This window comes from Schistocerca americana, chromosome 3 (assembly GCF_021461395.2).
Source record: "Schistocerca americana isolate TAMUIC-IGC-003095 chromosome 3, iqSchAmer2.1, whole genome shotgun sequence".
NCBI lineage: Eukaryota > Metazoa > Arthropoda > Insecta > Orthoptera > Acrididae > Schistocerca > Schistocerca americana.
Genome location: NC_060121.1, coordinates 793,155,819 through 793,174,769, shown reverse-complemented (window position 1 = coordinate 793,174,769; position 18,951 = coordinate 793,155,819). Strand labels below are relative to the sequence as shown.

At 36.8% G+C, this 18,951-nt stretch overlaps 1 protein-coding gene across 1 annotated transcript in view; it reads right to left on the bottom strand.

Moving 5' to 3' along the window:
• Window positions 1-18,668, bottom strand: part of LOC124605653 (anamorsin homolog) — a 40,958-nt gene extending 22,290 nt beyond the window's left edge. Inside the window, exon 1 of the mRNA XM_047137478.1 lies at window positions 18,435-18,668. Coding sequence (XP_046993434.1) covers window positions 18,435-18,588 — 154 coding nt within the window. The 5' untranslated portion in view covers window positions 18,589-18,668. The remainder of the gene's footprint in view (window positions 1-18,434) is intronic.
• Between the last annotated feature and the right edge of the window lie 283 nt (window positions 18,669-18,951).

Here is an 18,951-nt window from a genome sequence, read left to right as displayed (position 1 = left end):
AGTATACCAACTTTCAGCAAAATCTAAGAGGATGAGGTAAAAAAGGTGTGTTGATTTGACATGGAATTACTCATTTTTGTAAAGTTTGGGGTTATTTATCTCAAGTGGGACTGAATATAAAAATATGATTTTTGCACAGTTTGTACACCTATATGATAGCAACATACTGTAAAAATTTCTGACTGTGAACAAAGATATGAATTTTTGAAAATGAGGAAATAATTCACATTACTCTACAAATGATCTTACGGTTGTTGCCTATTTAAATGGTTTATTGTTTCACTGTAATAAACTTTAATTGTGACATATATTTAGTTAACACTATCACCCAATATTCATTTGATTTATTTATTTTCAATAACACAATATTAAACAATAGGAGCTTTCGCTTTTGTTCTATGGGAATAAAAATGCCTATTTACATTTAAGTTTATTGTCAATTAAGAAGTACATTATTGCTGGGTGTGGCATTGTTGTACTCAGTCTGTCCTAAAACCTCTGTTAGAGTGGATGTACATACTTCATCGAGAGTGTAGAACATGTTATGTGCTTTGTTCTGTGTGTAATTTGTAATTAATTTTGAGAAATTAACTGGAATGCAATAACATGGATGAACAGTGCTCTGTTGAACAGATTGCAAGTGAAGTGTGTCACAAAACAGTTTACAGTTCAGTTTCAAAAAACTTGAAAAATGTCAATGACTTTGTTGAAGTTAGACAAACTTTGTTTAAATTTTGAGTAAGTTCTTCTGTAGCATCAGTGTGTGAGTATCATGAGGAGGAATATATTCTGAAGTACAACCACATTTTTGGAAGAAAGTTCTGTGATCCACTTAAAGTTCATAAAAACCCTATTACTAAAGGTTTGAGGGAAATAAAACTTGAACTTTTGTCCTTGTTATGTGAGAGTGAAACAGCTTCCCAAGTGCAACGTAATGCGATTGTTGGAAATTCCCTGTGCCCAAATTGTTACTCAAAAATGTTTGTTGTGAATCCAGAACCAGAATCGTATAACCTTGTTAATGACATTTATATTCCTAATGAGGTAGCTGTTAGCATATTGGATTTTGCTTGCTCTAAGTTAAACGTATCTCCTGCTTTGAAAATAATAAAATTAAGAATCAGAAAAAGAAAAGCACCTGATGAAAATAAGGTAAAACAATTTTCAGACAAAATTAGAAAAGACTTGGAATCATGCTTTAATAATACAGATACCAACATTATTTCTGTCTTCAACATACCACCAGCATCATGTGACACTGAATATGAGCTTAATAGAGAAATTAAAAATTAAATGTTCAGTGACATCTAAGGAGGAAAAAGTCAAAATTTTAAGTTTGTTCCCTGACTCATGATCAAGAGAAAAAATAGTTCATGAATTCAACATTTCTCATCATTTGGTTAAACTAACCCGAAAATTAGTGAAAGAGCAAGCCATTCTTCCAGTTTTAGGAAAGAAGAAAGGAGTAGGTATAAGTGAAGAAACAATTAAAAAGATCCAGCAGTTTTTTGAAGATGATGAAAACAGTAGAATCTGTCCAGGTTGCAAAGATAGCAAAAGAGTTGTTATAAATGGAGTTAAAGTAACAAAGCAGAAATGACTAGTGCTGTCAAATTTAAATGAACTTTATGCAGCTTTCAAAAATTGTCATCCTGAATGCAAAATTAGAAGGTCAAAATTTTGTGACATCTGCTCTAAGTGGTGCATTTTGGTTGGAGCCTCAGGAACACACTCAGTATGTGTCGTTTATATTATCAAACTGATGATTGCAGGTGCAAAACTCAGTGATCTTAACTACAAAGAGTTACAATATTTAATGGTCTGTGATACTAACAGTTATGACTGCATGATGAGTTTGTGCCCTGGTAAGGAAACCGTTATTGAACTGTTTCACGAATATGATTAGGAAATGCCAGACAGTATTACCTTCAAACAGTGGGTCACAAATGACAGGACAGAAATGGTAAGTGGCTAAATCTCAGGAAGAGTACTTGGAATCATTAACTGATAACTTACAAAAACTCAAAAGTCACCACTATGTTTCTAAAATCAAAAGTAAGTTTTTGAAGGACAAGAAAGCACAACTTTATGAGCCTGAACGCATAGTGCTAGCTGATTTTGCAGAATACTTTACATTTGTGATTCAGGATGCAATACAAGGGTACCACTGGGTCAATGATCAGGCAACAGTGCATCCATTTATTCTCTACTTTAAAAATGAGAAAGATGTAATTTGCAATTCTTCAATTTGCATTCTAAGAGACTACTTGGAGCACAACACTTTGGCTGTACACGTGTTTCAAAAGTATGTAATAAATTACACAAAAGGTTGACAAGCTGATATACTTTTTAGATGGAAGTGGTAGTCAGTATAATAACAAAAAGAATTTTTCAAATCTGTGCAACTACAAAACAGACTTTGGGTTGGAGGCTGAACGGCACTTTTTTGCATCTTGCCCTGGTAAAAATGAATGTGATGGTGTAGGAGGTACAACAAAATGTGAAGTACAAAAGCCAGCCTACAAAGACCAACCACAGACCAAATGCTCACAGTACAGGACATGTATGTCTTTTGCAAGGATAATATTAAAGGCATTGCCTATTTTCTGATCAAGAAACAAGTGGTTCTGCATATGAAAACAACACTTCAAACCAGATTTGAAAACAGTATAGCATTAAAAGGAACAAGCCATTTCTACAAATTCCTTGGCATTGCAGAAAGCTTAGTTCAATGCTACTTACACCAGAAAACGAAATTTATGAGGATCATTGTGTCAGTAAAATTATATCTCTTCTATATCACTGAATGACATAGTGGCACTTGTGTATGATGGACAGTGGTAGCTTGCAGAAGTTGAAAGAATAAGTTTGGAAAACGATGTTTTTGTGCATTTTTACCGCCCTGCTGGCCCAAGAACATCATTCAAGAAATCTACTAGTGACAAAGTTAGGATACCAATGAAAAATGTTTTAAGGAAACTTTCAGTGCTTGAACTTACCACAGCAACTGGGAGGCCTTATTATATATCACAGAAGCTGTCAGAAGAAATAAGTGTTCTTAACATTCACCTCCAGTTTTAGGAACAGTCGCATCTCGAAGGATGTTAATTGAAAATATATATTTTAAGTATGTCAAAATAATATAAATGTTAATTTCAGTGATGTTTCCACTTTCTGTACATAATTCAGTACCTTACTTCAATAACAATTGATTATATCCCCCCTGTGCAAAAATCATATTTTTATTTTCATACCCACCTGAGATAACTAACCCCAAACTTAACAAAAAATGAAAATTTTCAAATTTAAAAAAATTCATAAAAAATTAAGGAAATATTTGTAAGTGTTCTTGCTCTGTATGACGCTGGTAGTGTATGATGTCTAACTATAGGAAAAAACAGACTCTCATAAATCACTCCTCCTTTGTTATTTTTTGGGCCTAAAAAGTGGATTTTTGAAAATTTGGATACCAAACTTTAGAGGTCATTTTGACTGGTTATTTTTTAATTTGGGGTATTTTGTGTAATAGACACTGTCTCCAGACTAAAAATTGTCACATGCCTACAAATAAAAATGGCCGCCATCCAGTAAGGGTGCAAGATAAATTATTTTAAAAAACTGTTTTGAACTTCTCAATTATAGGGTAATCACATATAAAAAATTAAAGTATTTAAAAATTGACAAGAAACCAACTTAATTTTTATTGGCCTACTTTATTTGAATTGACCCACTTCCTCTAACAGTTGATTGCCATTACTGCCGCTGAAGAGCGACTTTTCGTAATTCAGAAATATGGATTGTGTTATGTGAGCTGCTGGGTGTGCATAATTGATATTGGCAAATTTGTAGGAAATGCGAACATCAAACACCATCTTGCCAAGAGACAGTAACACCTCACAGTGGGCTGGACCAGAAACTTTGTTACATCAACAGCTTGCAATGTCATCTGACCATGGCAGTTTGTCATAATGCATAATCCATTTGGAGAAATAAAAAGCGATGCAGACGGAGACTTTTTGTGTACGGACATCATGGCTGTTGACCTCTAAGAAGACTTTCAGTCTTCGATTATTAATTCTGGGAGTGCCATTAGGGAGTGTTATGGGGCCATTACTATTTACCATTTATATAAATGATCAAGGTGATAATGTTCAAAGCTCCATGAGGCTGTTTGCAGACTATGCAGTTGTCTGTAGGAGGGTAGCAATGCCAAAAGACTGTAACAAAACGGGGGAGACGTGTGGAGCATCAACGACTAAATGGAAGTGTTGATCCTGAGCAGAAACTAAATGTAACGTATCACTCATACATAAATAACAAGATCAATTCTTGTTTAATTACACTACTGGTGAAAAGTCACTGGTAACAGTAACAATCATAACAGACATATGAGTAACCATATGGAGCAATCTAAAAGTGGAATTTACCCACATGAAATTAACTAGGGTCATTCCATGTCAACGAGTCCTAAAGCATGTTCCCCTTGGCCATCTTCAATTTTGATGAAACTGTCTCTATCTGAGGGACCTGCATAAACTTCTGCAAAGTTTCAGGTTCACATGTAACTTGGGTTGAGGTACTACAGCTAATTTTGTGAAGGCCACTTTTTTGGAGGCTGAAAAGTCACAAAGAAATCTTCAAGGTTGGCATGCCACTGTTCCTAATCTAAAAGAGCTATCCCCTTGTTTCAGGGCATAGTGGTACTACTTTTTGTGCTCAACACATAAATGGTGCAAGTAAAGTTCAAAAAGCAATGCCTTTGGCATAATCTCAGTTCAATGTGGGCAACAAATCTTGTGACAAATTTGCCCCATAGTTTCACAAGGCATAAGTAGTGAGGAATGGGCACTATGGACTTGCTCTTTTGCCAAACTATTGTATGTCTGGCTATTAGACGTGTCACGCATTAGGGCATAGCTTGTGTTTTTAACTACTGTGCTACCATCCAGTAAATTTGATAAAAAATGTGAATGTACCAAATTATAACCATGTTCAAAATCATGTGTCTCAAAATGGACACCTGCCATGTTACATTAATTAAGACAGTCACTGGAGCACATTTCATTCATTAGAAATACTTATCTCCAATTTGGTGTCTCTTTGAGTAAAGTGCGAAAATACCACCTACAATATGAAATTTTGTTAATTAAGTATACATTGTTTAAATATTCATTGTGCTGTTTATTTGGTGATTAATACAAAATTTAAACCTGCTTGTAATAGGTTCATTACTACATTTAACTGTACTAAAAACTGCTACGTAACTCTTTTTTAAATACAAATTGCATGCTTATTAATTATTTCGTTTCTTTGTTAATAACTCTACAATTTGATGCTAGTGGCTGAACTTATCAAGTTTTTGCGATTCTTCAGTTTCTCCTGGCGTATTTCTTGCACGAACAGTCCACGGGTGTACCGCCGGTCCATAGTGTCCAACAGGCACAATATTTCAGCGATCAGACATGTCTCCATTGTCAGGTGCGCTAACGAATTGAGCTCCTGAGGGCGGGTGGCCATCTCAAATCCCCTCTCCCTGCAAGGTGCTCTCTCCGCAGCCGCGCGTCGGTAGTCGCTGAGATATTGGCGTCAGCGTCTGTAGTGGTGTCGGTGTAACTGCCTCGTCCACCCTGGTCGCCCGTTCATTTTTTTTTGTGTCTTTTTAATTAGACTCAATGCTGGTACCCATTCCTTGCTGAGGTTATATAGGTGCAATCTCAGTTGATGAGTCCGTCCCTGGTACGAATTTCAATAGCAAACCGAGATCATCTTTGACACTTCCCAATAATGCTCATGTTTTATTGGGTGGGCAAAAGACAGTTTCTACTCTGTGTTTCCTCAATATTCGTTCTATTTTCCCTGATAGTGTACCAGTATATGTTATACAGGCAGTGGCTCTCTCTTCCTCCGTGACTTCTTCCTTCTCCAAAAGCTGTAATGTAGAGGTGGGGCAGAGAGTACGTCTGATCTGTCATTCTGAGTACCCATTTTTCTGGAATACAGTTTTGAGGTGTTGCCGCTCATGGGGCATAGTCTCTGCATCAGAGATGGTGCGCGCCCTGTGCACCATTGTTTTTAGCACCCTATTCCTCTGCGAAGGGTGGTGGCAGCTATCTGCATGCAAATACAGGTCGTCGTGAGTTTTCTTCCTGTACACCCCGTGGTCCAGGGTGCCACCCACTCTTCTTTTGACCATGACATCCATGAATGGTTATCTTCCTTCTGCTTTGGTCTCCATAGTGAATTTGATGTTTGGATGTATGGAGTTCAGGTGTGTAAGGAAGTCTAGGAGAGCTTGTCCCTTCCATGGGGCCAGATCACAAATGTGTCATCCACATAACAGAGAAAACAAGTAGGTTTCCATTTGGATGACGCCAAAGCTTCCTCCTCGAAGTACTCTATATAGAAATTCGTGACCACAGGCAAGAGTGGGCTCCCATTACAACTCCTCCTGTTTGCTCATAGTATTCTAGATTAATGAGAAAATACGTGGATGTCAGAACATGCCTTAAAATTTCAGTCGTCTTCTCGTCAAATTTCTGTGCAATAAGCTCAACTGACTCTCAATGAGGCACCCTGGTGAATAATGAAACAACGTCAAAACTCACCCAGGATATCTGAGCCTTTCAGCTCGAAGTTGTCGAGACGTTTTACAAAATCGACAGAATTACGAAGGTGATGAGGGCATTTATCTAAATAAGGGCTTAGTAATTCTGCCAGATATTTGACCAGCAAATATGTAGGTGCCCTAATGTTGCTGACAATTGGGCGTAACGGCACCTTTTCTTTGTGGACTTTAAGGAGTCCATAAAGTCTTGGCAGTAGAGGTCCTTGAGGTGTCAATTTCTTGGTGAAACCCTCTGGTAAATCTACGTCCTTGAGAAGAACCCTAGTCTTGTTCTCCACCTTCTTCAGGGGTCAGCATTGATCTTCCTGCAAGATTCGTCATTTAGCAAGCTCTGCATCTTCTCAATGTAGTCCTTATGGGAAAGAACAACCGTAGCACTGCCTTTGTCAGCCAGAAAGACAACAATCTCAGGACTCGAATGACTGGCCCCTCCCTGCTGGTAAAATTCGACTTGATCGGTTTAGCTATCGTCAGACCACGGCAGGTTTACCAGCATACTACTTCAGCTGCTTCAGGTGGTAGTCGCGCAGCAATCTGTTCAACTGCGCTGACAATGCCTGCTTCTCCGGAACAGAAACTGCATCCCCAGTCAGCTCAATGTCCGTGAGATTGATGACAGTCTTGCGTGGGGCTCCCAGTGACGGTTTGTCAGAGAAATGAGAGAATTTATATATCTGCCGTCCCGAGGCCTTCTTATGTGCAGAATCGGTGGTCACCCACGTAACCCCACCAATCCAGTCCCAGGTCTCAGAATTAAAATGATTGGCTAGTTGTTGATGTAGTTTAAGTAGTTCCTGGGAGTTGTACTCAAGGCTGCATCTGATAAAGTGCACCCTCTCACAAACCAAGGCGAGGCTAGTATGCTTCTTAATTCTCATAGCTGCTGCAGAATCAATGTGATGTGTGATCTTAGCAAAGTTTGGCACAACCTGATCAGCACGACATCTCTTCAGAAAAGCAAGAGCACTCAGCAAACGGCTCCTTCGGTGGCACAGCTTGTCACATTTCTTCATGCTGCTATACAACTCCTCCCTGTAGAGGTATGTGATGTGATTCTTCAGTTTCTCCCAGCATATTTCTTGCTCGAACAGTCCATAGTGTCCAACCGGCACAATATTTCGGCGATCAGACATGTCGCCATTGGCAGATGCACTGACGAACTGAGCTCCTGAGGGTGGGTGGTCATCTTAAATCCCCTCCCCCTGCGAGGTGTTGTTCTGCAGTCCGCGCCCGCTGCCTTGCGCCGGCAGTCGCTGAGACGTTGGCTTTGGCGCATGTGGAGGCATCAGTGTAATTGCGTCATCCATCCTAGTCGCCCGTTCGTTTCCTTCACTAAGGGTCTTTCTAATTAGACCCAATGCTGGTTCCCATGCCCTGCTGAGGTTGTAGCTGCAATCTCGGTTGATGAGTCCGTCCCTGGTATGAATTTCAATAGCCTCTCTAAAGATGCTGTCCCAGTATTTAGATGTCTATGCCAATACCCTGGTACGTTAGTAGTCCATTCCGTGATTTTTGGAGAAATAGTGCACTGTGACTGCTGACTTGTTACAGTACCTAAGTCGAGTGTGCCTCTGATTTTCTCGGCAACGATCTTCGATGGTCCGCACTGTCTGTTCCCACACTGACACGGAATCTGGTATATGCTGGCCTTCCACAAACCGAGATCGTCTTTGACACTTCCCAATAACGCTCATGTTTTATTGGGTGGACAAGTTGTGGTTAAAATGGAGAAACAAGATCGAGACAATATGTGCAGTTACAGAAATGCAGGTTCCCCATGGCATTTAATGACATACAACACCTTAACAGGACTGAAAGCTGTAAAGGAACTTTCATTAGAACAACAAGAATTGCTTATTCGACAGAGTGGTTTATGCACTACTGAAAATGCTGAACTATGCTTCCATCATGACCTTTACTACTACAAAGGTTTGAATTTTTGCAAAGATCATGCTGCAACACTTTTAGTCAGAAAAACCATACAGCATGAAAAAAATTTGCACTCAATCAACATGGAAACAGCTGACCAGCTAAAAAGGATAACCACATCTGACATTAAACGAGGCCAAACAATGTGCCCATCCTGTAGAAAAAAAATTTTATATAATGAAAAATCATAAATGAAAGTTACGCCTCAATCAGATGAAGATGATGCGACTAATGTTTCTCACAATTTGAATGCAAGCTTAACAGCTGTTGGAATACCACCTTTAAAATTTCAACGAATTAGTGCAAGGGATGCAACAGACTATGCATAGAGAAAAAGATATAAAGTTGAAGGTGCTATTATTAAGAAAATTGTAGAAGTTGGAGGATTTGATCCCACTGAACTGGAGTAACAATGCACAAGCAAGCCATGTTTGACTTTTTAGATTACAGCCAGCTGATCTAAGAATTGAGAAGAAGGCTACATATATCATAACAAGAAAATTCAAATTTTAACCTTAGTTCCCTGGTCTATCATAAAGACTATGGAAGAATTTTGTGTTCCAGAAAGAATGGTAAGAAAGGCTGGAAAGTTAAAAGCTGAACAGAGAATACTGAAACAGCCCAAAGGTAAATGCAAGAAAAAGCTTTCTGATGCTGTGAAGGCAAGAGTCACAGGGTATTTTTATGATGAAGAATTTAGCCACATTTGTCCACATAAAAATGACTATTACGGTTTGAATAGATGGAGAAGAGGTTCAAAAACAAGTACCTGTTACTGAGCAATATAAAATAAGTGTTTGTTGCTTACCACAATAAAAACAAAATGGAAATCGGATTTTCCAAATTTTGTGAATTAAGGCCAAAGTGCTGTGTGACTGTAGGTGCAGCTGGTACACATTCAGTTTGTGTCTGCACACTACACCAGAATGTGAAATTAATGATAGCACACAGCCAATAAAAGAAGATTATAAAATTATATTGAGCAAAATTGTCTGTAATTTGGAAAAAGGAGGATTCCATGCTTCATTGCTGTGAAGTATGTCCAGGAACAGAAGCTCTAAAGGAGTACTAGGAAAGTGTTTTAGCAGATATTGATTGTCAGGCTCCAATTCAGTTTAAACATGAAGATGGTATCCGTTTTTCCAAAAGAACAGATACCACTGGTGATCTTGCAACTCTCAAAGAATGAAATTACAATGAAATCCAGACCATTGGCTGCTTACAGACATTGATAAATATCAACAGGGACAGTTGAAAATGTGTGCCCGACTGGGACTCGAACCCAGGATCTCCTGCTCTATCCGACTGAGCAATCGAGGACAGAGAGGATAGTGCGACTGCAGGGACTTATCTTTGGCACGCTCCCCGTGAGACCCACATATCCCACTTAACTGTCCACTGCACTCATTACTCGTGGCAGTCAATCTACCGATTCCCATAAGAGTTCGAGCAATGCGACTGCATCCGCACTGAAGATCATTGGCCAGTAAGCCTACAATACAAATGTAGTGTGTGGACAGTAAGTTGGAAATGTGGGTCTCATGGGGAGCATGCCTGAGAAAAGTTCCTGCAGTCGCCCTATCCTGTGTGTCCTCGATGGCTCAGTCGGATAGAGCATCTGCCATGTAAGCGGGAGATCCCGGGTTCAAATCCCTATTGGGGCACACGTTTCCAACTGTCCCCATGGATATTTATCCACGTCTGTAAGCAGCTAATGTTTTGGATTTCATTGTAATTGCAGTTCAAACAATTGATTCAAACTCACAGACATACAACTGAAACCAAAGAAATGACAGTTGAAGAATTCATTGAAGAAAAAAACAAAACTTTCAGCCCTTTCTGCTAACCACTACATTGTAAAGAACCAGAGCAGGCATTTGCAACTGGCTAAAGAAGGTCTCAAACCAGGAGAATTGATTACATTAGCATTCCTTTATTCCTTTATTGTCCAAGATGCAGTTCAAGAATTTCATTGCGAAAATACCCAGCTACATCATATCCATTTGACATTTACTACAATGATAATGAAGAACTAAAAGTCATCTGCTACTGCATAATGAGTGATTGCCACTGATATGATACAGTTGCAGTGCATGTTTTTTTAACTTACTCGATCAAATCTCTGAAGTGCACTTTCACAGAAATTAAGCATATTAATTATTTTAGCGACAGTTCTCCTGCCCAGTACAAAAATTTTAAGAACTTCCTAAATCTTTACCACCATCAAAAGATTTTGGCATTAATCCAGAATGTAATTTTTTTCGGAACAAACCATGGGAATTCACCATGTGATGGAATTGGGTGTCCAATTTAAAACCAAATCTTAACACCAACTGATCTGTTTGAATATTACAAAACAAATGAGCATTGAATTTATTTACACAAAAAAGAAATTACTGAAGAAGCAAAAATTGATCAAAAAAGCATTTTGAAGATGGATGTACAGTTTCCGGTACAAGAGAGCATCACCATTTTGTGCCGATTGATGAAAAGTGACTTCAGATTCATAGAGTGTCAAATGATACATTGTCCTTCATAGAAAATGGTAAATTTACTTCTAAACATGTTGCCATTACTGAACTACAACCTGGTCAGTATTTTGCTTGTATTTATGGTGGAAAATGATGGATAGGAAATATCTGTGAAGTTTCATATGAAGAAAAAGATGCCCTGATTAATTTCATGCATCCTCATGGAGCTGCTCAAACAGTTCACTGGCCTGCTAGAAGAGAGATATGCTGGGTTCCAGAACAACAGATAATTGCAGCCATTCCAGTTCCAGATATATCACTGATGGTACAGCAATACAGTTTGCCAGAAGCAATAGTTTTGGACATCAGCAACAAATTTAAGGCATTCCATAACTTAAGAAGTCTGCATTATGCCTTGGGAACCAGAAAGAGACATACACAAGGCTTGAGAATCTGTCCGACACCCACATTCAGGCCTGGGAATCTGCTAGACAACCACATTCAGATTTGAGAAGGAACCCACACGTGGTTGACCTTGCCTGGCTATCAGCCATGGGCCATTAGTGATGGAGTTCAGTCACTGAGATTGGTAGTGGCATAGCCACCATGGACCAACACAAGTGTTTTTCTTGAATGGATACAAATGTAGATGAAAGCAAGAAGGCCCATAAGACACATTCTGGCATTGGATTTTACCCACTAATAATGAAGATAGACTCTGGTACTTAAAAGCTTGGCTTTCAATATTATTTTGAAGCAGCAGTAAAACTGAGTATACATGCTAAGAAGCCTTTCTGTTCACAGCAAGCGTTAAGCACACAATCATCTACGACATGTTTGCCTAATATGAATCATTTCTGTCACTAGACTAATCTTGGTATTGTAAATCACATTGAAGTTTCCTTGCAAACTATACAAACGTGACATTCCACTGGTGTAGTAAGGAAGAATCACCTAGCTACAGCTTACTGAAACTTAAGAGTAAGGTTGCAGTCTCAAATACAGTTTCAGTATGTGAATTACATCAATTTCTCAGTATATTCCACTGCAAAGTACAATATGCCACTCACAGCTAAATTCTTCTGCAGCAGCAACACATTTGCCTGGACATATTTAGTCTTGGGAGGATGAGGAGGTTTGGGGAGGGAGGGGGCATTCTAACTAGTTTTCTGGAGCACTTATGTGGTGCCAAAAGAAAAGATGAAGTACAGCAGCCTGCTGATTTGCGTTTGGTTCACAAGTCTTAACATGGTCAGTCAGATAAAAGAATATTATAAACAAATGTCAAAGACTCTTATCCAACTCTTGGTGCACATTATTAAATTTTCCATCCTCTCAACATGGTAAAAAAACTACCAATAACATGCACTGACTACATAAGTATTTGATAAAGGAAACATCTTGCCACTGAACTGTTATCAACCTTTCTGAGGCAGTGTCATAAGAGACACACTATTATTTTGTTGTAGAGTGACCTGAACCTTCAATGGGTAATTTAATGTGAAATCACCCGGTGGCTGTTGCCCTTATGTCACAGATTTTTCTGAAAATTTGGTGTAAGAATGTACATAATGAGTTAGGGTTAAAATATTTTTCTGGAATTTTTTGAGCAAAATTGTAATTAGGAGACCATTTTGAAATGTGGGCTCCTTCTACCAACTGTCACTGAGAAGTAAAGTGCCTTCTAAGTTTGTAACCACTATAACTTTTTTATTTATGAATCAAATTTATTCAATTTGGTGTCATTGGAAAGTAAAAGAATAGAGCTATAATATAAAAATTATTAAAGAGCTGTGTCTAAGCAACAAATGTTTGAAAATTTTTAATTAATGAAATTTCTCACCTATTTTTTTGTGCAAATTTCAGGATTTTTTTTCAGCAGAATCACAAATTGCCCTACTGTCATACTTTTCAACATAAAAAAAAAAAAAAAATCAGAAGGATGTTTGTTCTCTATAGTTAGATCTTATACTTTTTCAATAATGCTGTAATAATTAATTGCTTCAAATAGCTAATCAACAATACATGAAATAACAATAAAAAATTCAGTCTAGCAGCAACACTCACATGCAACACAGGCTGTGTGTCAAGTTTTTGTGTGTCTGTACACTGTATATATCTGAAGGACTTTTTTGTCTTGATTTTGTGCTCCTTACATAAGCAGCCATTGTCTGGTAGGTTATTTGAAAGTACAGTCAAACCCCTTAATATGATAACGTTCGGGAAAAAGAGGCCCCTCAATACGAGACAGTGAAAAGGAACAACTGAAATTGAAAAGAGAAAGAATTCATCCAATTCATGGATAGTTGTGTTGTAATGTATAACCAGGGAGACTTAATTTGACTTCCATAAGTGCAATGGGTTGCATTTTTTCAACGCATTACAGTGCCCTCTGGTGTTGTATAATTTTTATGAAACAACGCTAGACCACCCAATCATATCATAACCTACAAATGTTTGTTGCAGTATATGCTTTGTTTAATTTTATTCATCAAATATTATAATGAGTGTAAAAAGATCATGTATTTTATTTAATGTTTTTTTCACATGTTTTTATATCAATTATCATTAGAAATAATGATATATTCATATAAATATTATTATTATTTATTAATAATAAATAATGTTGTTTCATACAAAATTATATTATGATCAATGGTTATTCATTTAAAAATACATTAAATTAAAATTTAGTCATATCTATAATTCCATTTTGAAGAGTTTTTATAATTAGTTATTACTCTTTAAATTATTATTTAGTCACTGTATGATATCATCAATTTAATTATAAATTAATAAATAGAGATTTGTATATTAATTTATTTACTAAACGTAATTTATATACTTGAAATATATATTACCTTCAAACCAGCCATTAAACCACTCCATTTTAACAATATATAACCAAGTAATAAATATATAATTATTTTGTCATTGATTTTGTTACCGATAGTTGAAAGTTTATTTTTAGGTATTTCATTTTAAAGGTTGTTAAGACATTATGTAAAATTTATTACTTATATATGATACTTCAAATAAAATAAATAAAACAAATTATAATAAACATAATTCAATTCCACAATCAGAGGTTTTATGTATTATGAATCTTACTCTGCTCCTATAGCAGCATCTGATTGACTATCAGAAAATACGTCACATTATCAACGTGAGGGTTTTAGAATATCACATTGAGGAGTTTTACACATTGAGGGATCTGACTGTAATACAAAGTTGTTCCATAATGTGAATATTAGAGATCAGTTAATAAAGTGGTCATTAACTCTTTCTCATTTTCCCCTTACAGATTCTTCATAGTACATTCTTGACTAATAGAGAACAAGAAAAAGTTTCAAACCATCCAGTTCTTTGTTGATTTAATAGATATGTCAAACCTGAATCAAGCTGATATTGAATTATTGAAGCTAACACGCACCTGTGAAAACATTGAGAGTGTTTGTACTTCTCACAAAAGGCTCTATTTGGGAGCATTTGAAGACAGACAAAGAATTTACTGTGACCCTTTTAAGAAGCATGGTAAAAAGACTGCTAAGAAATCTTTGAAACCTATTTCTCTAACCATGGCAAGGCAATATAAAACCGTTGGACTTATCCTAGATACCAAGTTGTGCATAACATGCCGTAAGGACATGGGGGATAACCTTCCAGGGATGGATGAATGAAGTTCAAAATCAAGAATATACACCAGATCCATCTACAGCTCTTCAAAAACTCAATGAAAGTTCTGAATTACTTGAAATTTCACCATTTAAGGTTACCAAGAGAGCACAAGACAGGCGTCCAGAATACATTCGATCCAAGTCTCGTCGCTTAGCTTTAAAATACCAGCAAACAGCATCAGAAGTGCTACATGTTCCAGTGAAAAATGTGTCTGAAGAAACTGGCAGTGTTTAATGTACAGACTGTAATACTTTACTGCAAAAACTTGCAGAAAAATTCAGCAGAAGTTCTGTTAAAGAAAAACTACAAATACTTACCTTAGCACCAGCTTCATGGAGTATAGAAAAAATCCAAATGTTTTTTGACACTACCGAATACATGGTAAAGAAATCAAGGGTATTGCTAAAAGATGATGGTATTTTGTCAAAAGGGAGTTATAAAGTGGGAAACAGAATAGGTAAGGATGTGTTAAACGTATCCAGAATTTTTACTGTGAAGATGATATAAGTCACATTTCTGCTTTTTTTTAAAAAAAGACTGTCTGTCCCTTCAGAAAATGGCAAAAGATTCAATAACACGAAAAGACTAATTTTACATAGGCCTAATCGGAAAGATGTATACTTAGCTTTCAGAGAAAAATACCCTTAAGATAAAACTAGTTTTACTAATTTTGTGAACTTAGGCCAAAAGAATGTGTTACTGTAAACAGTCGTGGAATGCGTAACGATGTGTATGCATGTATCACCAAAACGTAAAACTGTTAATGCATGCTGCACATGTGAAAGAACCGTACACTGAACTTCTACAGAAACTTGTGTGCCATCTGGAAAATGAGGAGTGCATGTTGCATCGCTTTTCTCAGTGTCCTGACGAATATGAACTGCACAATTTTTTAATGGAGCTGGAGTCCTTACAAGATTGTTAAAATGTTGTTTCAAAAAATGGACGCAAACTGATCGACCTACACTGGAGACATTAATGAAGACGACCAACAAATTTGTTGAGTATCTCATGCAAAAACTTCAAAATTTAACATAATATCACTATGTATCAAAATCTCAGAGTCACTATTTCAAATCAGGAAAATACCCTCCCTGATGCTACATGCAGCATCATGGTGGATTTTGCAGAGAACTAGACCAGTTTGTTTCAAGATGCTGCACAAGCATTTCACTAGCAGAACATTCAAGTCACCCTTCATCCTTTTGTGGTGTACTTTAAAACAGATGATTGCAGTAATTCAATGTAATTGTGTTGTATAAGTAACTGTTTGCAACATGATATAAACACATTCTATGTTTTCCAGAAAACTGCTCTCACTTATATACTGGAACAGTTACCGCACATCCATCATGTTATGTACTTTGTAGATGGCAGTTCTGCACAATATAAAAACTTTAAGAACTTTTTAAATGTGTGCCATCACAAGCAAGATCATGGAGAAACTGCAAATGGAATTTTTTTCCCACTAGTCATGGCAGAAATGCATGTAATGGAGTTGGTGGTACTATTAAACGTTTAGCAACAAGAGCAAGTTTACAGCGTCCATATGACAGTCACATTTTAAGTCCAAAAAATCTGTTTACATTTGCCAAAACTCATGTTCCAGGAATAGAAACCTTTTATGTTACAACAGAGGAGATAACAAAGTTCACAAACTTGTTACAAAAACAATATGAGACTGGTTCTGCCATTCTTGGGACAAGAGTGAATCATTTTTTCAAACCACTGAATGAAAACAAGTTGCTGATAAAGAGAGTTTCATCATCTACATTCAAGTTCCTCTTTGAATTCAAAACACTGCCTCTAACACAATTAAAGAAGAAACATTTGTCACAGCTATCTACAATAACCAGTGGTGGAGATGAGTGCAGAATACAGAGATGCAAAAGTCAAGTTCATGTGTCTAAGTGGCCCTTCCTCAAGTTATTCATGGCTACTTCACACTGATGTTTGCTGGATACCTTATGAAAACATTTTAATGACTTTGCATGCTCTTAGTGCAAGCACAAGTACTGGTCGTTTATATACTTTTGAATCAGACATAATATTGTGCATTGAAAATTTGTGTGAAAGAATGAATGCTTTTTAGAATTTTATGAATGTGTTTTATGAGAACTGATCATCATTTGTGACCACTAGGTAAGAGTCACAAAATGAAACTTGTATATTATTCTGATCATCATTTGTGACCACTAGGTAAGAGTCACAAAAAGAAACGTGTATATCATTATTATTTATGTTCTTTCTGTTTTAAATGAACAAAGACACTCCTAATTTTTTTATGTTGAAATGAATGACAATAGCAATTCTTTGAGACAAAATTTAAAATGGTGAAACTTGTGATTTTGACGAAAAAAATTCATGAAGTTTGTAAAAAAAAAGTGTTGAAAAATGACTTTAATTACAGATTAGCACATATTTATTTGCATAGTTATAGTATTTTTATAGTTTAGTGATATAATTGGTCCTTTTATCTTTCTAATAACACCAAATTGAATAAAACTGATTTATAAATAAGGGAGTTATAGTAGTTAAATACTTTCATCCTACCTTTTGTACTGATGCCAGATGGAGAAAATGCTAGACATTTCAAAACGGCCCCCTGACTAGTTATGATCTAAAAAAACTGAAAAAAATATTTTATCACTTTCTATTTATCTACTTTCTTACACAAAATTTTCAAAAATATCTGTGACATGATGGCAATGAGATTTCTTTATTTTGGGTGATTTTAAATGAAATGAGCCCAAGCCTCTTCTCATTATTTATACAAAGCAATCACCCTTACGTTACAGGTCAAAGCCAACGGATGGAATCGGATGCCTCCATTGACTCAAGGTAAGCACTAGCCACCATACAGGTTTCTCCGTAAATTTCACTTGAAAATCATAACAATATGTACACTGACCCCATTAGCACTTGAATCAGACATTTCTACTGCCACAGTGAATGGAATAATTTGGCATGTAATATGGCAGAGTACGAGTGCTTTTACTGCTACTGACAAGAATGAATGCAGGATAGGAATATATCACGCATATAAGTTCACTTCATTGAACCAGATTGTCACTGCCAGGAACATGGGTCACACCATCAATTTAAGTCGTGTAGGTACTGGGTTTTTCGCACCCCATTATGTCGAGAGTGTACAAGATGTACAGTGAATCAAAGAAAATGGTAATTACCACGAGAATCAATGCCTTCAAGCTAATTATTATGTGCTATAATGACCCAACAAATGGGAGAAATACACACTACCCCACCTCCCTTAACCAGAGTTTGGGGACGCTCCACAGTGATGAGAGTCCCAATAATACTGAAACACTTGCCATTAATTATTTTGAGAGCAACTGCGTAATACTGTTTATAAATAATGGCCTTCACTTTTCTGAAGCACACATGAGGAATCAACCAACGTCCAGATGAATACTGTAATATTCCATTCATTCAACATGACAAACCTTGAATACATTATATTGCGAATAATAACTCCCTGAAATGTTAAAGGTTTGCCTGATGAACCACGTAACAACCGCACTAATACAAAATAGTTTATGAACAATTGTGAACGAGGTATCGTTCGGTGACTTGCATTTTTGACATACTGTACAATGCTATTCATACACTGGAAACAACACTTGCATCATCCCATGAATATTAAATATTACCGTTAGAAGTGCTACAAACAGAGAAGATAATCACGCAAGTACGGATGAAAATATACACACCCATTGTTAAACGTTCAGCATTTTCCACCGCTACGTTCCCGTTCGCTCCCGTAACATTCCTCACTTCTTTCACTACATCTTCCAAAGTTCCTCCCGTCGACGACTTTCCCCACAACACTAACACATTCTGTCCTGCTCTTATGTCCTTCCACATTTTCTCGGTACGCTTATCGCTAACAACTAATTTCGGAACACACTCACCACAATCATAACAAACAGCAAAAATTTAATAATATCTCTGACTTGATATTTATTTGCATCCATAGTCCACAGAGTAGAAACATCTCTGGCGTGAGCATTGTGTTCTGCGCATGTCGTGAACACTAACCTGGAATTATCACCTTATCTCGTGGTAACTGTCACGTTTTTATAATTTCTTCAGACTTCGAAACTAATAATATTACTCATATTTATTGTGTTTTCACCATTTGTCCATTCGTAATAGCAATTTGAATTACTGTTGATGCTACAGGTTCAAAGAGAAATACATGGAAGGAGACAGTTCGTGTTACATGCA